The sequence below is a fragment of the Aotus nancymaae genome, unplaced genomic scaffold, assembly GCF_030222135.1.
Source record: "Aotus nancymaae isolate 86718 unplaced genomic scaffold, 86718_ANA_hifiasm-v0.15.2.pri h1tg000003l, whole genome shotgun sequence".
Taxonomy (NCBI): Eukaryota; Metazoa; Chordata; class Mammalia; order Primates; family Aotidae; genus Aotus; species Aotus nancymaae.
Window position 1 is genome coordinate 32,891,539 of NW_026988414.1, and position 25,686 is coordinate 32,917,224.

The following is a 25,686-nucleotide window of genomic DNA, read 5'->3' on the forward strand; positions in this document are numbered from 1 at the left end:
CCAGAAGTTTATCACCTGACAATACTTATCTGCAAACGACACTCAGAAATATAATGTTTTAACTATGTGAAAATGTGCCCAGCTAAAAATTGGGATTCTGTTGCTTAAAAAAAAAATAGGGCATGAATATTGAAAGGATACTGGGATATTTCTGCCTCATTCCTGCTACTCCTTCACAAGCAGTCACAGGAGAGGAATTCTGTCTCTGGTGCCCTCCACCTAGAATAAGCCATGAGAGTTTGGTATCCCCCAGGGTTGACGGAAGTCAGAATTGGGAAGGTCAGGGCAGATGGAGAGGCAGAAGACTGATTGATGCAGTCATTCATTCAGTCAGCAAACACATACTAAGTACTTGAGACTCTGCCCGCCATACCCTCTGCCAGAGCCTAGTGCTGGGAAATACAGATGCCTGGAATACTCTGGAACCCAGTGAAGGGTTCTGTGAAATGAGGGCCAGAGAAGACCTGGGCTGAGAGCTAAGCTGAACTTTGGAGAAATGGGGGGAACGGATCTGGAAGGGCACCTGGGAAGAGGGAACAGGACTCACTGAGGGAGCCCATGGCACCCTGGCTTGGCTGGAGCGGGACCAAGGCCAGCCCATCAGGAGGAGGGAGTGGAGGTTGACCAGGCAGGGCCTGGACACTGTGCACTTGCTTCTGTGCACCACAGGCTGGGAGGTAGATGCTGCCTGGAAAGGTCTGTAGCCTCTGTTGTGGAGGTGGACAGGGGTTGGAGGGGCAGAAAGGGAAGAATAACTGGGAGGGAGAAACCAGTTAGGAGGTGAAGGGCCCCTCACCAAGAGGGCAGGTGTGGAGTATGTCAGAATCGCTGAGGACTGGCCATGGTGCCAGGCTGGATGTGAGGTCCCTGCTAGGGGTTGGGATGGTGGGGAAAGACTCGTGTCCAGCAGGGCTGGGGCAGATGGTTTCCGTTAAAACTGCATCACCCATCCATTCAGCCCCTCAGCACTCTGTGAGCTATAAAGCACCCAAGAGTTGCCAGGAGCTTACTTTTGCCAGAGAGGTGGGGGTGCCTGCCTCTCAGAGAGGGCTAAGGACTGGTTAGGGGAACGGACTCTTCCCCAGTGACTCAAACCCGGCTCAAGGTTTTTGTTTGTTTTTAATCCAGAAAAGTAAAATGACTTAACAGAGAAAAGGAAAGATGGGGGGTGGGGACAATTTCAGAAAGAAAATCTCTATCCCTACATAAATCAAATGTTTTAAAGTAAAAAAAATTTAATCTTGTTAGGTATGAGGGAATAGAAAATAAAGCCTGCTTATAAAGTGAAAGACTAAGGATTCTCAAGAACTTATGGAAGTTTTATTTTAAATGACAATAGCATATCTCTAAAGTGTAATAGTGTCTCGTAGTTTGTAAATGTAGGTCGTAAAGGTGTTTGTAAACTCTCTTTGTGGATCCCACATCCACCCTGTGATTTATATGGTGGGATTGTTTGTAATTTTTCGGTGGGGAAACTGAGGTAAGCCACCTGCCCAGTTCCCCCGGCAGTGAGTGGGAATTGGCACCCTATCTGTCTCCAGGGCAACACTGCCCCCTCCTCCTCAGCTCCAGCTGGAGACTGCGTGTGGGCAGCCAGTTCTTTGTCCCATCTCCCAGAGGAGTGCTGTTGTTGGAGTCTCATTTGTGAAGCTGTAACGTTGTCTGCAACAGCAGCTCCCCAGGGGGAAAGGCCCGGACCAGGGACCCAATCCCTGAATGTTAAGGGAAGGTCAAGTCATGTTAACAAGGGGGCTGCTGCCCTCAGGAAAAGCCCATGAGGGAGGCCAGGGAATCTGCGGCTGAAGGGTGACGCAGCATTGTGGAGAAAGGTGAGGATGCTGGAGCCCTCTGCCAGGGTTCAAAGCAGAGCTCTGCCACTTACTAGCCATGTTACTTTGAGTGCTTAAAAAAAAAAAAAAAAAAAAACTCTGCCTCAGGTTTCCCTGTCTCCAAAATGGGGATAATGATCTAAACCTCTGATGTCCTGAGGGTTAAATGACTCATCTGTGTGAAGTCCTCAGAAGGTGCTTTGCACACATAGCACTGACTGCCCTCCTCTGGTCTGACGGTGAGACTGGCTTCCCAGTGGACCTGGATTGGATCCTGCCAGGTGTGGACCCCCATGTCAGAGGTCGCTGTTGGACATGCAGGGTGATGAATGTGCTTGCTTCATCTGAGCCCCTTCCGACCTTCCCTCCACCTTGCCGTAGAGGAACAGAAGCCAGTGGAGCAGAGGGCCTGATTTCCTGCCCAGGCCCAGTCAGGGCTGACAGCTGTTAGGACCTCACCCATAGAAACCAAGGCTCGCACCGTTTTGAGATGTCCTTTTCCTGAGCTCTGCTGTCATTCTCCACAGCCCTCCTTCCTTTACTGCTTCTGCTTATTTCCTCACTCTGTCTTTCCACAGTCTGTCTCTGTCTTGTGCGTGGTGGGGGAAACGAGGTGAGTACTGCCATACGTTTGTACAGTATCCGATATTGTTATAAGTGCAGCAACATTGCAGTTACCTTTCTAATAGCAGGATTTGGATTCCTCCTGTTCTAGCCACCCAGATGACTGTCTCAGAGATTTTCCTCACTTGGCTCCTTTTAAGGGTCTTCCTAAAATGTATCTGTTAAGAAAATCCAAGAGCCAGATCTGAGGAGAGTTCATTTTTTGAAAATGTTTTCAATGAAGCTTTAAACATAAAGTGAGGACTGAGAATTAGTAAATCATAATCAGTTTACTACTAATAAGCACTCACAGCTCATAATCATGAGATTTCTGTTGTGGCTGGGAAGAAAGTGTGGCATCCAGCAGATGGTGGCGAATCCCCTCTCTCTCCCCAGGTGGACATGGAAGCGTTCCTCACGCTGACTGACGGTGACTTGAAGGAGCTGGGAATTAAGACAGATGGGTCCAGACAACAGATTCTGGCAGCGATTTCTGAACTGAACGCAGGCAAGGTATTGTTCTCCGTTTGTTGCATTTCCTTGTGTCAGACATCTGAGAGCTTCTCCAGGGTCCTGGGATCTTGGGAAGGTCTTACTTCCTCTCCTCTGTCATATTTGACAGTGAATAGGCACTCACTACCTCCCAGGATGACCTGTTCCATTTTCAGACTTCTCCCCGCAGGAGGTTTCTCCCCAGATGCAGCTAAAAATCTTCACTCAGCTAGTATCAATGCACAGGGCCAGGTGTTGCCCTCGGGAGCACTGTGAAAGCAGAGCCTTCAAGCCTTTGGTTCAGATGTGCCCTGGGGTCACGCTGGCCTGGGTTTAAATCCCAGCTCCTTCACTTACTCACTGTGTGGGGTGAGGCAGACACCTCTCTGAGCCTCGCTGTCCCTGTCTGTAGGGTGGGGATGATGAAATTGTGGCAAGGACTAAAATGCTCAGCAGAGCTACTGGCACACACACAACCATCAGTCACTGTTACTGGCTTCTCACAGTTTTGTCTCATGTTAAATTTCTCATCAGCTTTAAAGCTAAAGATATCAGTGCCCCCACCCCGTGCCCAACCAAAGCCACACACCAAAAACTAAAAGAAAAAGGGCGAATCACCACTTACATTGCAAGCTTCGTTGTAGTTGCTATTGGGCTATTCGAACTCCTTCGTTGTCCGCTTTTTTTCTTAATATAGGATGCCCTTTTCTGTTTCTCATTCCAGCAGCAATGTGCAGTACCTGTTTACCTGCTGCTTTTTCACACTTTGCCTAACAGCTTTCCACTTATTGGACGATAGTTTCATGCCTGGAATTTTGCTATTATAAATATTACCATAATGGACATCTCTGCCTTTTTCCTCTTTCTTTTTATTTGTTCCTTGAGCTGCCTTCGATACGCAGTGATAGCAGAGAGCATGGCCATTTTTATGGTTCTTTCTGTATGTCGCTGGACTATGCACAGAAATATTGAACAGACACATAGCACCAGCAGCAAATACATATTTACCCAGCACTTTATCATTTATAAATCATTGCGTATGTTTCCTCATCGGTCTTGGAGACAGCGCAGGGAGGTTGGTGTTCTTACACTTTCCTCGTCTGGCTGGCGAGGGTGCAGAGTCTAGGAGGCGGAGGATGGTGTGCAGGTCATGCGGTGGTGGGCAGTGGAAACGGAAGCTAAACCAGGCCTCCTGCCTCTTTCTCTCCACCTCTCTGCAGCGCACTGTGCTGTGCAGAGGCAGCTCCTCCCAGCCCTGCCAGGATTGAAGATGGTTGTTTTTGTTGTCCCCATGGTCATTCGTATTACCTGCCTGAAGGCTATGAGGTGATCCTTCAAAGTGATGCCCTTAGCATTGCTTCAGGCATCCCAAGGCCAAGTAGTTTTCCTCCAGTTTTAACTAGTTCTTTCTCCTCTGTAAATGGCCTGACTCTAAACATTTCTTGCTTGTTGTGTGGGCCTGAACCCACCTGACTTTACGTATGGGGAAGCCCAGCCTCAGAGTTGGGCAGTGATGCCTGACTTCCAGACCAGCACCGCTTCTGCTCTACTGTTAGATGTCAGCGGGGAGGGCGGGGGGCGGGGCAAGGCAGGCATGGGGCTTGTCAGAGGTGGGCAGGTCTGGGCTGTTAGGAAGGGCATCATCCAGGAAACCGAAGCCTGAGGGTGGCTCACAGAAGGCGAATCAACCAAAACAATCTCTAAAGACTGGGACGTTGATGTATTCATGAAAAAGAGCCTTTGTGTCTCAGGCACCGTGTGGGTATTGACCATTCAGCATCACTCCATGCCTAGCGTTGTGGCCTGAGCATGTCACACATTATAGTTATTCATTTAATCCTTATGAAAGCTGCTGAGGTCAGTTTCAGTTTATAGATGAGGAAACCAAGGCTCAGAGAAGTTGAGGGATTCACCCAAGAGCTCCAGCTGCCTCGGTGTAACTAACCCACAGCGCTTGAAGGAGAGGCGGGTGGTGCTATGAGAGCTCCTGGCTTATAGTCGGGGTTGACATCCCTGAGGAAGTAACAGGACAGCTGAGGTGTGAAGCAAGAGTGGAAACCACTGGGTAGAAGGGTAGTAGAAAAATGCAGACCGCAGAGGGAAGCACACGTGCAAAAGCGCTGTGGTGAGGTGTGCAGTGTGTTTGAAGAATTAAAGAAATAGCTGGAGCACAGAGCAAGAGCCATGACATGTGGGGAGGCCTAAGGAACAGAGCAAGGCCACCACGATGGTAGAGAGTGACTCAGTCAAGTAAGGAAAAGGGCTTTGGGGAGGGGAGGTGGGTGAGTGATGGGGAGGGACTGTGGCCCAGGCATTAGAGGATCCTTCCTCCTCCTGGCCTCCAGAGGCCAGATGTGTGAGCCAAGGAGAGGATGGAGTGGGGAAAATTTAGGCTTAAGCTGATTAAGAAAGGATGGAAAAGGTTCTGGAGGCAGGGCAAGTGAGAGGACAAGCCGGGAACTGTTGCCACCAGATGGCAACTGCTAATGCTTCTGGAACCTCCCGTCTGCCCTCTGTGGCTATGGCCTCCTTGGCCCAGGATCACAAAAAGCAGACAGACTGGGCTAGTTTGCAAACCTTAGGAAACTTAACTGGCATCATCAGAGTGAATGATGTGACATGTTGAGCCCATCCCAATGAAGGACATTCTTAAAGTTTTACAGACTGGGGCCTTTTTTTCAGTTTCCTCTCAAATTCATTGCCCCCCTATTCCCTGTTCTGTGGCAGTCTGTATCCTATACTAAACAGGCCCCATCAGGAGAAGCAGAAGAAACAGCTGTTAGTGGTCCTGCTTAGGGGCCCAGCTCACCAGCTCCCAAACAAGAGGCCCAGGTGCCTGTGACATGCCAGGCCAAGGACACCACTTAATCCCACCCATGTCCCTCCAATAGGCAGCGTCCACCCTGCAAAGTCAGGCAGTTCCACACAGTAATAGGTGTGGGGGGAAGGAGCTGATCTGAACCACTTCCCTGGAGAAAGACCCTGTTATTCAAGAGTAAATAGTACCAGATAAAGTCCTCTGGAAGTGAAGACCACATATCATCATGAGTCATAGAGAAAAGGCATGTTAAGGAGAAGTGTAATAGTACAAAAGCAAATTTAACTTCTGCTGTATTTTTCTAAGTTAGCACTGCAACAGTGCGCTGGTTCTTAGACGTGCAAAGGACTCTTCAGGCCAAAGGTGGCTTCCAAGAACCAGTTCACTGCCCTTACAGCCTTCAGATGCTCTGGGCTTTGGGTATTCTAGACTGGACTTGCCTGACCCTGACATTAGGGGTTCCTGCCTCTTTGATTTTGCTATAGGGCATGAACTTGTCTTTGTAACATTCATACTCTTTTGTGACACAAGCATGGGCAACCGAGAGAGCACCTGTTGTAGCTCAAGTGCTCAGTACACATTGGAGAGCCCAGACCAGGACACATGAGAGGGCGAGGTCCAGCTTTCCTTGCCCCAGTGTCTTTCTAGCTGTGGTCCACAGCACACTGGTGGGTTTTATATAATCCATTTAATGGGGCATGAGCAGCATTTTAGAAAATAAAATAGAAGATAGCAACATGCTTTTGCAGATAGGACAAAATGTTTCAGTTATGTGTTTACATGAAAACAGGGTGTGATATAAAATGCATTTTTTACATAATCAATAAGAGTGAGCATTTTGGCCTAAAAACTTTTTTAAGTGCCTATTAACCAAAAACCTGGCTCATAATATGATATCAGCAAGTCTTATTAGGCCCAGCAGTATCAGTAAAACGTGGACCCTCAGCCTGCAAGCCGTGCCACTTCCAGATGAGCCCACCCCAGTGCTGGAATTGTAATGTATGCTTGAGTCTGCTCATTGGTTTGTTAGTTTTGAACGAGTTTCATATTGGAGGTTTACCAGAAGTGAGTTAGTTGGTCCTAAGCCGTTATTTCTTTCTGTTGCCCTTTTTTGTGATTGTCAATGCAGTACATATTGATTTTATTAAATTTACACAGTACCAAAATGGTGAAAAGAATTGTTTTTAAGAAATCACAGTTCACTCAGAGGCCAACAGTGTTCACCGTTGAGCAGATTACTCTGTAGTGCTTTGTGTCCTTTTTTTTTTTTTCTTTTTTAAAGAGAGGAAGTCTTCCTGTGTTGCCCAGGCTAGCCTCAAACTCCTGGCCTCAAGGGATCCTCCCACCTCAGCCTCTTGAGTAGCTTGGATTATGGGCATGTATCACCACATCCTTAAATTTGTTTTAAACATGACTAAGGTAAACTTGGGTCTGTAATTTTATATCCTGCTTTCCTTAATATGAAATATATGCAGCTACTCATGTCATTAAGAACTCTTTTTCATATAAATTTGCATAGATGTGCTAAAATTAATTTTTAAAAAATGTTTACCTGTTATGTAAATTTTCAAACTTTGTATAAATGGTGCTGCAATGGACAGCTTTGTGTCTAAGGCCTTCTAATCATCTCCTTATAATAGATGTATGTCTAAAAGTGGAATTACAAGAGCCCAAGTGTCAGAATCAAGGTATATATACATCTGAATAACTTTCTGGAAAGAGCCAGTGAGCAGTTCAACTAGCCGTGAGTGTGTGAGAGTTTTTCTTTTCACCGCAGCTTTGCCAGTATTACTATCAGTTTGGTTTTTATTTTATTTATTTATTTATTTTATTTTATTTTATTTTTTTGAGATGGAGTTTCGCTCTTGTTACCCAGGCTGGAGTACAATGGCGCGATCTCGGCTCACCGCAACCTCCGCCTCCTGGGTTCAGGCAATTCTCCTGCCTCAGCTTCCTGAGTAGCTGGGATTTCAGGCACGTGCCACCATGCCCAGCTAATTTTTTGTATTTTTAGTAGAGACGGGGTTTCACCATGTTGACCAGGATGGTCTCGATCTCGACCTCGTGATCCACCTGCCTCAGCCTCCCAAAGTGCTGGGATTACAGGCGTGAGCCACCGTGCCTGGCTGTTTTTTAATCTTTATAATAATTTGATAGGTAAAAAAATGTACCTTGTTTTAATTTGCACTTTTTGAAATACTAGATAGGTGAATCTTTTTTCTACATTTGCCTATTTGTTTTTTTTCCTTTTGAGAATTATCAGGCAGGTCCTTTGAAACTCAGAGATTTTTAAAGGGCAATTATCATTATCATCTTCAATCAGTTGTTGATCCAGGAAACAATTATGGTTTTAATCATCTACAGCTCCCTCCTAAGGTTAGCAGGCAGCAAGGGATGGAACCCTATCTCGCCCTGACCTCATTTCTCAGGCAATTAAGGCTAAGGTGGTGTATAATAATAAAATTGCTGTCAACCCTTCCATTTACATTTTAGCCCTCTGCAGTTTGCACAGTGCCACCCCATTCATTATCTCAGGGTGAGCTTCAGCGCTGCCTCAGCAGGTAACATTATCCCCATTTTACAGATACTTAGCGGAAAAGGGGCGGGCCTGGATGCTGGCACTAATCAGTGGTAGAGTGGGATCCAGATCCTCTGACTTGGCCTCTGATGCTCTTCATACCCTGCAGCCTTTGGATCGTGTCAGTAGAATCTGGAGGGCATTTTTCCAGCTTATTTAAAAGTGCTTGAATGGGTTGGGATGAAGGGAGAATCTTAATGTCCTCTTGAGTCTAGGAGGCCTTTTCCACCCAAGAGGTGTCTGTGTAGGAGTCTGGAGAGGGGCTCCTCTGGACTGGGGGGAGTCCATGAAATAAAAGAAAGTTTGAAGTCTGGGCTCATTCAGTGGATTTTTTCCCCCTTTTCACTCTTAGTAGAGAACAATCTGCCAGACATGATACATTTTTAATTTACTTTACATTTTGACTATATTTATTAATTTTAAAAATATGTTTAATCCACTGCTGCCCTCTGAAGATAGAACCTGTCTGCCTCCAGCTACCCACACAGGGACTGGTGGGTAAATGTGCTAAAATTAATTTTTAAAAAATTTCTACCTGTTGGTTATACAGATTTCCAAACTTTGTATAAATGGTGCTGCAATGGGCAGCTTTATATGTGAGACCTTCTAATCATCTCACAGCCATCACCTGAGGGGCTGTTATCATCCCTGTTTTGTAGATGAGGAAACCAAGGCCCAGGGAGATTAAGTATCTTGCTCAGGGTGACCCAGCTAGCAAATAAGAGAAATGGGCTCTCAACCTAGACTGTGACAGGGTCTTGCTCTTTTGCTTAGGCTGGACTTGACCTCCTGGGCTCAAGTGATCCTCCCACATCAGTCTGCGAGTAGCTTGGACTACAGGTGCATGCTGCCATACCCAACCCAATCTCTGTTCTTTGTTTTTTTATAAAAAGGTTTTTTTTTTATTTCCATAGGTTATTGGGGAACAGGTGGTGTTCGGTTACATGAGTAAGTTCTTTGGTGGTGATTTGTCAGATTTTGGTGCACTAATCATCCAAGCAGTATACACTGCACACTATATGTAGTCTTTTATCCCTCATCCCCTTGCCATCCTTTCCCCCCTCTGTCCCCAAAGTCCATTGTGTCATTCTTACGCCTTTGCATCCTCATAGCTTAGCTCCTGCTTATGAGTGAGAACATACAATGTTTGGTTACTTCATTCCTGAGTTACTTCACTTAGAATAATAGTCTCCAGCCTCATCCAGGTTGCTGCAAATGCCATTAATTCATTCCTTTTTATGGCTGAGTAGTATTCCATCATATATATCTATATTATTATAACAGTTTCTTTATCCACTTGTTGATTGATGGACATTTGGATTGCTTCCACGTTTTTGCAATCGTAAATTGTGCTGCTATAAACATGTGTGTGAAAGTATCTTTTTCATGTAATGACTTCTTTTCCTCTGGGTAGATACCCAGTAGTGGGATTGCTAGATCAAATGGTAGTTCTACTTTTAGTTCTTTAAGGAATCTTCACACTGTTTTCCATAGTGGCTGTACTAGTTTACATTCCCACCAGCAGTATAGAAGTGTTCCCTGATTACTGCATCCCCACCAACATCTACTGTTTTTTGATTTTTTTATTATGACCATTCTTGCAGGAGTGAGATGGTATCACATTGTGGTTTTGATTTGCATTTCCCTGATCATTAGTGATGTTGAGCATTTTTTCATATGTTTGTTGCCCATTTGTATATCTTCTTTTGAGAATTGTCTGTTCATGTCCTTAGCCCACTTTTTGATGGGATTGTTTTTTTTTTCTTGTTTTTCTTGTTGATTTAGTTGAGTTCATTGTAGACTCTGGATGTTAGTCCTTTGTCAGATGTATGGATTGTGAAGATTTTCTCTCACTCTGTGTGTTGTCTGTTTACTCTGCTGTTTCTTTTGCCATGCAAAAGCTCTTTAGTATAATTAAGTTCCAGCAATTTATCTTTGTTTTTATTGCATTTGCTTTTGGGTTCTTGTTCATGAAATCCTTGCCTAAGCCAATGTGTAGAAGAGTTTTTCCAATGTTATCTTCTAGAATTTTTATAGTTTCAGGTCTTAGATTTATGTCCTTAATCCATCTTGAGTTGATTTTTGGATAAGGTAAGAGATGAGAATCTAGTTTCATTCTTCTACATATGGCTAGCCAACTAACCCCAGCACCACTGGTTGAAAAGGGTGTCCTTTCCCCACTTTTTGTTTTTGTTTGCTTTGTCAAAGGTCAGTTGACCGTAAGTATTTGGGTTTATTTACGGGTTTTCTATTTCGTTCCATTGGTCTGTGTGCCTATTTTTATACCAGTACCATACTGTTTTGGTGACTATGGCTTTAGAGTATAGTTTGAAATCAGGTAGTGTGATGCTTCCAATTTGTTCTTTTTGCTTAGTCTTGCTTTGGCTGTACGGGCTCTTTTTTGGTTCCATATGAATTTTAGAATTGTTTTTTCTAATTTTGTGAGGAATGATGGTGGTATATTGTTGGGAATTGCATTGAATTTGTAGATTGCTTTTGACAGTATGGTCACTTTCACAGTATTGATTTTACCCATCCATGGGCATGGGAATGTGTTTCCATTTGTTTGTGTCATTTATGATTTCTTTCAGCAGTGTTTTCTAGTTTTCCTTGTAGAGGTCCTTCACCTCCTTGGTTAGGTATATTCCTAAGTATTTTATTTATTTATTTGTTTATTTTGCAGCTATTGTAAAAGGGGTCGAGTTCTTGATTCGATTCTCAGCTTGGTTGCTGTTGTATAGAAGAGCTACTGATTTATGTCCATTAATTTTATATCTGAAAACATTACTAAATTCTTTTATCAGTTCTAGGAGCTTTCTGGAGCTGTCTTTAGGGTTTTCTAGGTCAACGATCATATCATCAGCAAACAGTGACAGTTTGACTTCCTCTTTACCGATTTGGATGCCCTTTCTTTCTTTCTCTTGTCTGATTGCTCTAGCTAGGACCCAGTCTCTGTTCTTAACCTCTGAGTTTTGCTGCTTCTCAGCCTGGTATGCAGTGATGATGTTTTCTGGGCTTAACAGAACATTCACATCACCCTTTTGTCTCATCTGAAAATGTGTGTATAAGGGGGCAGGGGGTGTTATAGGAATACAGTGAGAAGCGAATCTCTGTGAAGACGAATCTGACAGCTTTTGGGCAAAAGGGAGCAAAGGCAGTTCAAACTCTTACTCCTGTAGCAGAAGGAAACTTGGCTCCTACTGAATTTTCTGGCAACCTGAGGAGTGGAAAGATGCACAGAGGTGCAGGGAAGGAGACCTCGAATCTGGGCCGTGTGACTCAGGAGGAGTCAGTCCTGTTCCGGGCCCAGCCTCCCGCTGTGTCCAGGGGCTTGGGGTCCTGCATTCAGGGCCTCTGCAGCACTGACAGTGGTGGGTGCTGGGGCGATTCTGACTCAGTATGTTTTTTTTAAACTCGGTATTCTTTCAACTAGTAATTTATTTCCCCCAAGATGCCCATGGGTTTTTCAAGTATGAGTTGAACATTAACGACACTGTCAATTGAATTAATGGTTAAAAGGTTTAACAGGACTTTCTGTTTCTGTTTTCAATTTCCTACACAGGGACGCGAGAGACAAATTTTACAGGAAACCATTCACAACTTCCATTCTTCCTTTGAGAGCAGCGCCAGCAACACCAGGGCCCCTGGCAACAGCCCCTGTGCGTAATCCTCCTTCCTGCAGCCACCAGCGTGAGCTCTCTGAATCCCAAGACCCCTTCACATGGCCAGGGCCCCAGCCCACCTCCATCACACTGCTGTGCCTTAGTCACATTATTCCCTTTGCTCGAAATGCCCCACTTCACGTCCACTGCATTCGTTGGTAGTACTTGTTACTGTAACAAACTTCATACAGAGACATCCCATGTAACATTCCAGTGGAGGTGCTTCTGGTTGGCAGGTGGGTTCACACAGTGATGTGGGGACTCAGCTTCTTTCATCCTGTGCTCTACCCTCCCCGGGAGCCTCAGAGTTTGCTTCTGGCTGGCAGCAAGGGAAAGGGACGATGGAGAAGGCACAGCTGCTTCTTACCCGCCTTGCTCTTAACTGGCACACATCACTCCTGCTTGGGTCCTCTTGGCCGCTGGAGTCATGTGGCCCCACTTGGATGCAGAGGAGGCTGGGATGTGCAGTCTCCATAGAGTGGCTTCCCAGCAACAACTTTTGACTTAGATTGGGGGTGTATATTATGGTGGGAGGTTAGCCCCTGCCACATCTTCCCTTAAAACTTCTAACTTGTCCCTCCTGGTCCAAGTCACCTCTCAGATGAAGACTTTTTTTTGACCCCCTTTCAACCACTGGGTGCCTTCGTGCTGTGTATGTGACTGCTCTAGCATTCCACTGCACCTGCTGCATCCAGCTTACAGCACGCATTCGAGATGTGTATGTCAAATGCATTTTTCTTTATTCCAAAGACAGTCTATTTTAGAGGGAGAGAAGAGGAGGCCTGCTGTGTGGATCTCTTCTCCCTAGCTTTCAGTTTCCTTATCTGCAGGGTGGAGGGTCAGACCAGATGATGCTCTGCTGCTCCACAGTGCTCACCCATATCACTGCAGGGCTTTCTGCACCAAAAGTGAAAGCAGAAGACTAATGGGTCACATTGTGGAAGAGTCTCTGGTGCTCAAAGGTTCTAGGCAAAGAAGTGACGAATTTGGAATTTTGTCTAGATCCTGTTAATGCTATGTTCCTCAAAAGGGAATTGGCTTGTGTCGTTTCCTACCATATCATATTGTATTATATTAGAAGGGGCCTGACTTTTAAAACCCAGTGGCTTTCTGAAGTGTTTTCCAGTGAGTGACTCATTCAGCCAGTGCTTGTTGCATTTATGTTAGATACCAGGCACCAAGTGTGCAGACACAATCCAGAGCCTTGAGGCTCTCGACAGGCAAGAGAACACCTGTAAACAGACAGTCCCAGCCTTGAGAGGCAGCTTGGGGCAGTGAACAGACTGTGCTCTGGACTCAGGTTCAAAGTTCACATGCAGCTCTATGGCCTCTTAGTCAGAGCTTGGAACCAGTGTGCATGAAGTGCTGGGTCTGCAGGAAGTAGCCAGTAGATGTTAGGCTTCACAGAATTCTAATCTCTACCCTGAGCTGTGTGAGCCACATGTTGGTTTCCTTGGGAGGTACCATCTCTCATCTGTCCCTCCCCTAGCCATGAAAGCCCACGCCCCTACACTGGCTTCAGAGGCAGTCATTACCCTACTGCCCAGAGCGTCATAGTTTTCTTCCCCTGCCCTGATAGTGGGTATTTTTCCTCTAAATCCTCTCAGCCTTCCACCCACAGAAGCCAGCTTTCCACAGGACTGAAGACAAAGTATTTCATTTATCTGTTACTGACAGACACATTTACAAAGGTTTTTCATGTCCCAGCCTTTTTGAGGAGACACACTCATTCATCGCCTACTATGTGCTGGCAGCTTTACCTTTGTCATTTCATCCTCATGGCCACCCTGGAGGTGGCATTGTGTAACTTCATCTTGCACATGCAGGAAATGGATGCTCAGGAGAGGGAAGCTGCAGATCCGGGCTCAGAACCAGACCTGGTGGGCTTGCAAGCCTGTGCCTTTTCCACTAACTCCTATAGACTCCCAGAGCTAGAAGCACTTGTGATTCTTGTTTTAATTTACTGATGGCTTCGGGGATTAACAGTAGACCTAGAATTGTTTGCCTCTGAAACTCGTGGCCCCCGACATTATGTGCTTTGAGGTTTTGTGCCTGTTTTCTGCTATGGTCCTGTTTCTTTCATAACCATATACTGGTATAGCTTACACTTAGGTAAGTTTGATTGAACACCAATGATAAACAGGAGCTGTGCCGGGGGGTCAGCTTACCACAGATGTAGACCTCCATAAATGCACTGGATGACCCTGGACAGAGCAAGGCTATTCCCGTTTTGCAGACAGGACAACAGAGGCTCCAGACAATGACTCTTTTTTCATTTTCACTGGACTCAAGTGTCCAAGGCTTTTTCCCCTAGGCACTTTGTGTACTGGTTCACAAACGGTCCCTGGAACCCTTTCTGGGCAGGTTTGGATGTGGCTGGTAGGCAGGGAAGACAAAGGGCACCCCAGCAGGGGCATGTGCGGTGGCAGCACGTAATGTGTAGGTTATAAATCGTCAAGGAGGAGGGGTCAGTCGGATGCTTGTTTTTCTGATTTTTGGTCCTTGGTCACCCCCTTCCCACCCGACGTGTTCCCAGCCTGCCTCCAGGAGGCCGTTCCCCCCACAAGAAGTACCTCCCTTGCTCGGTGACCTTCACCAGCATTTCCCAAAGGTGTGCTTCTTGGAACCCTAGTTCCACAGGATGTTAATAGGTTTTTCATGAAGAACAGTAGGAGGGGTGCGTATGTGAAAGTGGGGTGAGGTTCCCTGGTGGAGTAATTTGGCAGACACTGAGCTAAAGCGAGCTTCGTGATCATCTTTGCTGCAGGCTTCTTATAACCTTCGGTATGCCGGCACCCCTCAGGCCTCTTCACAGGGCCAAGAAGCTTGTAGTGTCTCCCACATTACTCTGATCACTTCTCTAAGGTGCTTTTGCAAGACTGAAATTCCTTGGACACCACTGGGGAAGCCCTGCTTTGGTGGGAACAGTGGCAGCCATGAGGCCTCGCAGCCCTGGGAGTGGGTCAGGGCCATTGGTGGCCACCTTTTTTCTCCCCAGCAGCTCTCTGCAGAGGTGACCTACCTGGCTGTGGGACATCACGGGATGGAGCCTGCTTTAGATGGCAGGGCCCCTGTTCCGAGAGCGCTCCATCCTAAGGCTCTCCTGCGGGGTGGAGCGTGTTATTTCCCAGCACCCACGCAGTGTCTTGCTGGTGTGTCCTAGGTGCTGGAGGTCCACGTCCCCGCTGGCCAAGGAGGGCTCCTGCCTCTCTACTTCAGCATCACAAAATTCTATGGAAGCCAGCTGGTTTTGTGAGGAGAAAGTTTACTTTTTAATTCTTTTGTTTACTGCACGTTTACTTAGCATCTACTCTGCTCCAGCTCCACTCTTGTACTCTGCCTCCAAAGATGAAAAAGGACTTTTCTGCCCTCAAGGGAACCCCACAGTGTCTTAGAGGAGACAAGCACATCAGTGAGATGGTGCGGTGATGAAGTGTGCTGGGTACGCCACTCGGGGAAGGTCACCAGTGATGGCTCAGGCTGATCCTGGGCAGGCCTCAGAGCAGAGAGCTGGAGTGAGACCTCGAAGGGCAGGTTTAGGCAGGAAAGAGAAAGGGCACCCCAGCCGGGGCATGTGCAAAGGCAGCATGTAACATGTAAGTTATAGATCGTCAGGAAGGAGGGGTCAGTTGGGTGCCTGTTTTTCTGATTTTTGGTCCTTTGAAATGAGTAGAAGCAACCTGTTACCCTGGAAAGAGCACTGGGCCTAGAGTCAGAGCTAGTGCTGCATGACGTTGAGCACGTTTCTTCTTCCCTCTGAGTCTCAGTTTCCCTTTTGGTTACGAGGGGCTAGCAGCCCCCAGGGATCAGGTGAAAATGAGAAAGCCCTTTTCACACTGAAGTGGTGCAGATGTGAGAAACCTCACAGATGGTTGCACATTTTAAATCCTTTCTCTCACCTCTCGTCTCTCTCCCTTCTGCCTGGACATAGCCATGGCTGGGTGGGTGAGGCCAGAAGAAACTGCCTCTGGCAAGAGGTAGCAGCTGCTGCAGTGGCTCTGCTGGCATCAGAGCCCACGGAAATGAGGAGTTGCTGACGGATCTGCCCTCCAAATGTGCCTGACCCTGGGTCTTGGTGTCATTGGGATTCCCAGCACGGCAGACAGAAAGAAAGACAGTTTGGCCAAGTCGTAGAAGCTGATCCACTGGGCAAAAAGAGGGCAAGGAACCCGTCTCTTTTCTGCTTACCTAGGAGCTGCCTGAAGACATCGTCACACAGGCCAGGCAAGAGGCTGGACAACTTTGGACATCTATGCTACCTGTGCTTCCAAGTAAATGCCTCCTGAAGGGCCCGGGACCCTTCCTCAGAGGACTCTGCAGCGAGAATGAAGGTGCCGTCAGCAGAAGACGCTGTGAAGCACCATCCTGTCGCTGTCCTTGTCCATTCCTAGCAAGTTAATTGTGTCTTGTTAACCAGCAGTTCCTGTCCAACATGTAAAAAGACCTGATGTTTTCCCTAAAAAAGCTGATACCAAATTCTGCAGGACTGGCCTGCAGAGGGAATCTCCGTGGGTGAGGTGGGTCCTCTGGCCTCAGGGGACTCTGCTCCTCCTTAACATACAGCCTAAGAGTGGATTTAGACCTGGCCATAATTTCAGCCCCCCAGCTGAGAAGCCAGACCCAAAAATATAGTTGTTGCTAAAGCTCGGGAATGACAGAAGGGAAATCCACACAGAATCACAGGTAGTAAGCTCGAGGACAAAGCTCAGGTCACTTGTCCTCGGCTCCCTTTCCCTGGCACTACACTTCCTTCCCAAGGCTGAGACCACATCTCCCTGCCCCTGAGAACCCCCTTCCCTATGGGAACCCCCCCCAATTCTGGGTCCTGCCCAGCTGAGTGGCACCATCTCACATTAGCATAGGGGCCCTCCCAGGTTCCCGTTTCCTGCTGGAGCTCTCTCCCAGGGCTGAGACACAGGGCATGGCCATCCTAGTCAGGGAGGCCCTGTCTCCACCCCCAGGTGGCTGGGGTGGGTTTGGCCTTCCCCTGTAGGGCCCTCACTAAGGCCACTGTTTCTACTTCCACGAGTCTAGGGTGCCATTTTTAGTTTGTGCCCAAGGGAGTGAGTTTCCATTTTCCTCACCATAGACACTTATTTTATTGTCATGTTTATGTGGGGACTTAATTCTTTGAAAGATTCTTGTTTATTGGCCTGTGTATATTAAATGACATAAAGTTATCTTCCCACTTTGACTGCATTCATCCAGGGTGTAAAACACCGCCCAGATTCTGCCTGTGATGGCTCCTATGCAGCAAGCCCCTGGGTCCTCCAGGTGCAGCTTCTAGAAGTCACTTTGCCTCATCTTCACAGGAACCCTATATGGTGACTGTGGCACACATATACTAACCAACTTTGCCAAGGTCACACAGCTGACCAGGGACAGTCTGGTCTGAGTGCAGGCCTCACACACTCTTGTGTCTTACTGCCTGTCGTCAGCACAGAGGGGAACGTGGAATTAGAATAAGCCCAGCCAGTATCACAAATAAACGAAACCTGTTGTTTAGCCTCTGCAGCTTGTTCACAATTTGGAGAGGAGGACTTCTGAAAGCTATAAATAGCTTAGCGATTCTCTTTCTTTTAGGAATTCTCACAAGTGGCCTGGCACGGCGGCTCATGCCTGTAATCCCAACACTTCAGGAGGCCAAGGCAGGAGGATTGCTTGAAGCCAGGAGATCAGGGTTGCAGTAAGCTATGATCACACCACTGCACTCCAGCCTGGGTGACAGAATGAGACCCTGTCTCAAAAGTATGAAAAGAATTCTTGCAAGTTGGGACTGCCTTGTTGATGCTTTCCTGGTCCCAGTAGCTTACATTGGTGGGCTTAGCCCTAGGCAGCCTTAGGAAGGTGGTGGGGGGAAGCTGGGAGGACCTGGAGGCTGGGACAAAGGTCTGGAGAGGCCATGGACACAGGGCCAGCCAGCGCTCCATGAGAAAGAACATTTCAGGGATCTGAGCTGCCCATGGATAGGAGCATTCCTCAGGCAGGCACAGAAGCTGGGCCAGCCTGTGCCAGGGCAGCTAGAGAGGGGATTCAGACTTGAGCTGGGGATTGGACCTTGTCATTGGTTCCCATGCACCAGTACCAGGTGGAGGTGATATGAGAAAAACAAGAACGAGGCCATGAGTTTGTCTGACACTGGATATTTCCATCTTACATGCTGGCCTTCATTCCAACACAAGTCCCTTCTACTTTGGGAGAGACTGGGTGTGGTGATGATAGTTTTATTTTTACTGGCGTGTGAAATCCAAAAGTTTGAGCAGCACTGTTCTAGGTCACTTTTGTGATCCCTTCCAGCCCAGTGGTTCTATGAAAAGCTATAAAAAGGGGGAGCAACTCCTCAATAAGTTCAACATGGAATGACCATGGAACCCAGCACTTCCACTCTTACGTATATGCCCCAGGGAACTGAAAATAGGTATTCAAAAGAAGCTTGTACTTGAATATTCGTAGCACTATTTACAATAGACAAAAGGTGGAAACAAGCCAAATGTCCGATGGCTGGATACACAGAATTTACGTCCACATAATGGAATATTATTCAGCCATAAAAAGGAATGAAGTTGATACATGCCACAACCTGGGTAAATCTTTAAAACGTTAGGCTAAGTTAAACTAGATACCAAAGGCCACATATTCCATGATTCCATTTATGTGGAATGTCCACAATAGGCAAATTCATGGCGACAGCAGGTTTATGGTTGGCAGGGGCTGGGTGGAGAGAATGGAAAGTGACTGCTTAATGAATAGGGAGTTTCCTTTCTGGGTGATGAAAAAGTTGTAGAATTAGCTAGTGGTAGTGTACAACGTTGTGAATGTCCTTAATGCTACTGAACTATAAACTTAAAATGACTGGTTTTATTATATATATATATGAATGACTATAATTTTTAAAAAGGAGTGTGGGGGTGTGCCTGTGACCTGGCTGGTGTTTCGCCTTCAGTGAGTCTTGTTCATCTCTGCCGTACTGGTCAGTGTGACAGGTGTATGGTCCTTCTGGGGTCTTCCCTTTCCTCTCCCTCTCCCATGTGTGTGCCCTTTGTCAGAGCAGTCTAGATAGACTGAGGGTCTTCAGCCAGTATCCCCAGAGCCCAGCACAGAAAATGCCTTGAGAATGAACCAGCGAATGAGGTGGGGCTGCCTTGTCCTGGTCCTGCAGATGGGAGAGGTCAGGACGTCCTTGGGGCACCATCTCATCTCACCTGCTCCGTGCCCCTTCATCGCTCCTCTGGTTCTCATTTCCTGGCTCAGCGTGGCTCAGAGCTTCTCTGCCTCATGTGCTCACAGCTCTTTAGCAGGATAATTGTCTCCTTTCATCACGACCCAAACACTCCCTTTGAGTCTGAAGATGAGTGTTTCCTGAAGCACCCAGGTGTTGGCATGGACACCTTCTTGACTGACCTGTTCAGCTGTGGGTGCCCTCAAGGTGGCTGAGGCTGCCCTGTGGACTCCCATGGACTCCTGCTCCCCCACCTCAGCCACAGCCCTTGGCCTCTCCTTCCGCCCAGCCCTATGTTTCGCCTTTGCTTCCGCAGGTGTCTGTTCCAAGACCTTGGCAACAGGCTCAGAGTGCACTTTCAGGGAAGCCAGCCTGTGACAGGGCTTTCTACAGCTCCAGCTCAGATCCCTGGAAGATTCTTTCTCATAGAGTGCTGGCCTCATGCCCATGGCCTCCCCAGATCCTTGCCCCAGCCTCCAGGGCCTCCCAGCTTCCCCCCACACCTTCCTAAAGCCCCCTAGGGCTAAGCCCACCAATATGAGCTACTGGGACCAGGAAAGCATCAACAAGGCAGTCCCAACTTGCAAGAATTCTTTTCATACTTTTGAGACAGTCTCATTCTGTCCCCCAGGCTGGAGTGCAGTGTTGTGATCATAGCTTACTGCAACCTTGAACTCCTGGCTTTAAGCGATCCTCCAGCCTCAGCCTCCAAAAGTGTTGGGATTACAGGCATGAGCTGCCGTGCCAGGCCACTTGTGAGAATTCCTAAAAGAAAGAATCGCCAAGCTATTTATAGCTTTCAGAAGCCCTCCTCTCCAAATTGTGAACAAGCTGCAGAGGCTAAACAACAGATTTCATTTATTTGTGTTGTGTGTGGAGGGGAACCTTGGTGACGAAGAAAGAGCTAGAACTGGAGGCTGCACACCATTGTCGCTGCAGCTTCTGTGGGGTGGCTTCATGGGTGCCACATGGCTGGGTGGCCTTGTGGGGTGCTGACAGCCTTTCTCAAGTAGATGAGCAGGTCCATGCAGCAGACCTTGATGACACACCCTTGTAGGCACAGGGGATGCACCAGGGAGCAAAGCTTATTCCCTGCCCTCTAGGAGCTTGTGATCCACTGGAGTCACAATACCCTGGCTCACAGGACTGCTGTGAGCACTCACATAGTTCAGTGCCCAGCACAGTGCCTGGCACATGGAGATGATTATCAGGCACAGACACTTTTAATCATTCATCCTCTCACTGTTCCTTGGAGGACATAGGAGCGCCTCATCACAGCCACAGTGCCCCTGGAGCTGACAGCAGGCATAGGAGCTGGGATTTGGACCTGTGGCAAGGCCCAGGGATGCACCGGCCAGACTCACTGGAAGAATGAATGGAAAATACTTGTTAAAGGTAGTGATAAACACACACGATTTAGTTTACAAACCATAGTCACCTAAGGAAGCATGTGGAGCAAAGGAGATTGAGGGGAGCACAAAGTGCAGACTGGTTTTCACAGCCGCGTGATTGGTCTACATGGATCCCCTTTCTGTCATGTACTTAACGTCACCCACATATTCCTGGGTCACACTGCGCTTTTAATTTAAAGTTTATTGTAAAGCATTCACAAGTCATTACCAGTAAATATGTTTTTGTTGTGCAAGATGTAACACATTGATGTTTTTATGTCCTCTATTGAGAGCAAGATCAGGGACAGCTTTCACCAGAACCTTGTAGGAGTTCCAGGCTGTGCAGAGTCCAGAGCTTGGACAGAAGGAGCCCTTCAGATGGAAATCTCACACCCCGATAACCCCCATCAGGGGGGCTCCTGCTCACCCGAAGTAGACTCTTCAAGCTTCTTGAGCTTTCTACTGCTGGAGGCATGGCTCTTTGCATGACTGATTACTTGTAACACCTGTGTGGGGCATGTCTAGCTACAGCCTTGCCACTCTAAGTGTTGCCCATGGACACTTGTTCGAAATGCAGGCCCTGCAGGGTCCCCAGGGGATGCGTATGCGCACTGCAGCGTGAGAGGCAGCACGTTCATCTTCTTCTCAAGCACCATATGCGTGTGAGCACTGTGGTGCTGTTCCCTCCTACACCGGGGAAAGCAGGCTCCGCAGGCAGGATGACCCACCCAGAGTCGCACAAATAAGTAGGGCAGAACTGAGACTCACCCTGCTTCTCAGGTCTCCCTTCAACCCCAGTAAGCACTTCTTGTAGTTTCTATGAACATGCTTAATCCTCTCATCCACCCAGAGGTACCATTATTACTACCCATGTTACAAATGAGCAAAGTAAGGCACAGAGAAGTCAAGTAACTTGCCTAAAGTTGCCGCCTTGATTAGGTCTGGTTTATTTGTGGAAATGACCATTTAGGAATCCTAAGCATAGTAGGTGATCTACAGGGCAGGGTATTCATATTCATCCTGGCGCAGTGGAGGTCCCAAATCATGAAACCTGGGTTTGACTTCTACCTACATCATCAAGGGCTGAAAGCACAGATCACCTCATCTCTGAGGCCTCAGTTTTCCCATCTGCAGAATGGGGGGTTAGCAAATGCTATCTGGCAAAGCTGTGGTGATTATTAAATGAGGTAATAACTGCTGGAGTATATTGTAAACTGTCAAATGCTGTGCACATGCTGGTTAGTGGCTTTATTCTCCATGGACCCAGCACAATGGTGGAAGAGGAAGAAGCTTGGAGAACGGGGAAGTTGCAGTAGGTGGAACTTCAGGGTTGCCATGGGAACCAAAGCTCTGAGGCTGATCAAGGCAGGAAATACCATCTGGTTTTAGACACCAAAAAGCTTCGACTCACAGTGGACTTATTTCTGTAAACAGCAGAATTAACATCATCCTCTAGCAGCAACGTCAACCCAGGCAATCTGGAGATTATTTGTCTTTCTCCTGATTTCCATGGTCAGATCTGGACAAAGCGCCTCAGGAACTCCGTATTCATTGGCTGTCACTTCCAGAGAAATATGGACAAGTCACTTAATAAGTCTGAGCTTAAACGGAAGAGAAGCACCCAACCTCTTCTCTTCCCAGGCTTTGCAAGCTCAGGAGGAAAGCTCGAGGTGGTGCCCAGGGACAGCACTGGGGAGACCTGGGGTCCCAGTGGATGCTAAAGCTGGAAGGGAATTTAGAGAGCATCCCTTCTTTCCTTCTAGTGATGGGGGATAAACACTCAGAACCAGAAGGTGCTGGCCTAAGGTCACACAGCAGATCAGTGATGAAACAAACTTTCACCTAAGTCTCTCAATTCTAAATGCACTATTTTTCCACTCCACCAATCACATCTTCCTTTGATATTTGTTCCAGCATTGTAGTGATGCTCCCCGGGAAACATTAGCCTTGGGATTTCTATGGTTCCCCATGGGCTGTGCAAGAGGAGAAGCAGAGTATTTCTTCAGTCCTACACCTCCCGGGTATTTCACACAGGAAGCCATCATTTATTTGTTGTTTTCTTTGGAGAAACAAAATTTCTGTAAACAATATGAGACAAAATGGTTCAAGGTGAAATGTTAAGAATAAGAGGGCTATGCCTTAAGGTTTTCAAAATCTAGGGGGATATCCCTAGTTCAATGCAGCCCCCGATTTGGCAAAAGTCTCGTGGGGATGAGGACTTTTCTCACGGGGCTGCTAGGAATGATTTAAGCAGACAGCATCGGTGGGAATGTAGGCTCAGGGTGACATCTGCTGTGCTGAGCAGCCTTGCTTGCCCTCTCTGAGCCTGTTTTTCCCATGTGCAGTGTAAGGCAGGTTTGATGTCACCATCTCTGAGAGTTTCTTCCAGCTTTGACATTCTGTGACTTGATAATCATTTTCTAAGAAAGGAAAGGAGATTCATCGCTCCTGGAGTCACCTGATGCTTTGTTCACCCGCTGACATGAACTTGAGTTGAGAGGGATCAGCCCTGGGTCCTTCAGTGCTTGCCGACTGGGACCTGGGAGTTTCCTGTGAATGGAGCTTGGAGGGAAATGGCCTCTATCCAATCTCAAGGGGAGAGCAACCCAGTCATGGCCTCAGGATCATTAGCCTGAGTTAACAGGTGACACCTGAGGGTAGCTGCCAGGGCACCTATCCTTTCATGCTATGTTTATTCCAAGTCACCCCAACACATCCTCAGACACCCAGGCTGTGCCCTCAACACCTCCGTTAGGTGTCCACCAGTGGGGTTCCAGGCAGCTTCATCTCCTGGGAGTGGAGTCGGGGGGCTGTGGAGCTGGACAATCTCCCAGCCCCCCAGGGCTCAGGGAAAGCCTCCCTCTTGGGCAATGCCCTTCCCTGTGTGTTGCTGAGGGCTGTGGCTGGGTCCTATTGTGTTAATGGGGAGCTACATCTCTAGGGCTTTCTCTCAACTTCTGCCCCTTGGGATAGGCAAGGTCCTCCTATCCCTTTTCCACTTGCTAGGAGCTATGGGAACCACTTCAGAGCTGTCTCAGGGGACCCTCTGAGCCTCTGCAGCTGGGTTTGGAGATCTCTGGGGTTGCTAGAGTGTGGAGAACCGCCTCAGCTTGGGGAGGGAAGACCTGGAAAGCACTATCTGAAATTTGTTTCTAATCTGGTTCCCAGGGCAGGAAAACGGGTTGTTTCAGTCTGAAAGAACTTGACAAATACAAAACATAAAAGCTAAGGTCCCCAAAGCAGAGAGCTCCATGTTTCTAATCCAGCTAAGGGAAAGGGCGTAACAATCCTAGCTGTGTGAGCTTGAAGAAGTTACTTAATCTTTCTGAACCTCTGGATCTCTCAGTCTCCCCAACAATAAGATGGGTATAATAAATTTATCCTTCTATGGTGATTGTGAGGATTAAATGAGAAAAAGTATCCCCAGTGCCTAGCACTTAGTAGGTGCTTAAAAAATTTGGAAAAGTTGTAAAGCACTTCCATTTCCACTCTGAGTGAAGCTTCTTAAGGAGAAGTGTATGTGGTAAGTTGCATTTTCCAGGCCAGGTGAGACTTCAGCTCCAGCAGGTGTGATGACTTGTAGAAAGATCACAAGTCAGCTCCATGTTAGACTGGTGCCTGTCTGACATCTGAGTTCAAAGCTCTTTCTGTCCTTCCACAACTATGATATGTATCACTTTCTGAATTTTTTTTTAATTAGAGGAATGAAAATGAACTTGAGTCATGCTTGTTCCCTCGAGACATGACACCTGAGGAAGGTGAGAACAGAGAAGTCCTCACTTTCAACTTTTTACTTGCTTCCTTTTCTTGCAGTTTCAAGAGGCACCTGGTTTGGAAACCTGTTTTGTTTCATGCATCTTTCCTTCATATTCTTCCTTGCTGTTTTCAACTGTGGTGGTGTTTGTGCTCGCAGTGTCTAGTATGTTCTCTGGGAAGTTAACACCCCGGAAAGTAAAGTCTTCTTTAGCGATGAATACTTAGCCTGGGAAACGCAGGTAGAGAACATCTCTATCTGAGAAAGTAGCTTGAAGCTGGGTCGTATAGAAGATCTGGAGAAGCAATCAAGCTTCTTCCCTCTACAGGTGTAAGATTATAGAATTACAATCCAGGAAACCGGGGATGTGAGAGAGTTGGTAAGTGGAGCTAAACTTCTTAACAAGACACAAAAAGCATAACGCCCTAAAGCAAATAATAATAAAAGATTTGACTACGTAAAAATTAAATATTTATTTTTAAATGAAGGACACAATGTGAACAGATGGGGTAAGATATTTGCAGTATCTAAATCGGACAGGGGATCAATAAGGGATTAGTAACTAGAAATATTTGCAAACCAAGAAAAGGTCACTGACAGAAACAGACACTTGAATATTTGACAAGCATAGGAAGAGATGCTCAACCTTAGCAGTAACTGAGAGGCATGCACATTACAGTAAGATCCACTGTATACCCACTAATTTCAAAAACTAGAAAGGTGGATAATGCTACATGTTGGCAAAGATGTGGATCACGTTCGCTGGCATGGCCATCTGGAAAGCACTCTGGCATATTTAAGGGAAGTTGGGTATGTGCCTGTCTGAGGTGCAGCACCCCAGGCCTGTGTGCCCCGAGATGGGTCTTGCCCTCCTCCTGCTGTGGGCTGTGTCATGGGGATTGGTCGCTCCAGCCTGTGTTTCCCAGGCTTCTTGTCATCTGACTTCCACTGAGTGGCCCTGATGGGCTCTACTCTTCTTCATGGAAGAAGTCACTGTGTTCTAGGCACTGAAGATACTTTTTCTCTCAGCACTGAGCTGTGTTGGCTTAGGGTAAGAACTGACTCATGAGTCTTGGACTTATTCTACCATCTTGCTCCCATCACAAGAAATAGGAGAAGTTCTGCAGACTGTCAGAGGAAGGAAGAAACCAGGGTGTTCTCCTCCTCCCTTGGCCTCAGGTGGCATCTCCGAGCAGCAGCTGCATCTCCAAAGGGCCAGCTGTGGCCAAACAGCTCAGCTGGGTGTCCAACTTTACCACCTAACCTCTCTCCTCTGTCCCTCCAGCCTGGGGAAGGGGACAGTTTCCTGCTGCTGCTATTGTAGATGGCTCCCTCTTCCA

The 25,686-nt window shown here is 47.2% G+C and overlaps 1 protein-coding gene across 6 annotated transcripts in view; it reads left to right on the top strand.

Annotated features, from left to right (window-relative positions):
- ANKS6 (ankyrin repeat and sterile alpha motif domain containing 6) overlaps positions 1 to 17,452 on the top strand; it is a 70,009-nt gene extending 52,557 nt beyond the window's left edge. For 2 of the 6 annotated variants that reach the window (XM_012475755.2, XM_012475756.2), the window contains exons 13-15: positions 2,829 to 2,945; positions 11,883 to 11,979; positions 15,914 to 17,452. In XM_012475755.2, coding sequence (XP_012331178.1) covers positions 2,829 to 2,945; positions 11,883 to 11,979; positions 15,914 to 15,963 — 264 coding nt within the window. In that variant the 3' untranslated portion in view covers positions 15,964 to 17,452. Of the gene's footprint in view, positions 1 to 2,407; positions 2,443 to 2,828; positions 2,946 to 11,882 lie in introns of those variants that run through there. The other 4 variants (XM_064379602.1, XM_021665490.2, XM_012475757.2 and 1 more) reach the window with 3 other exon arrangements.
- The last annotated feature ends 8,234 nt before the right edge of the window (positions 17,453 to 25,686 follow it).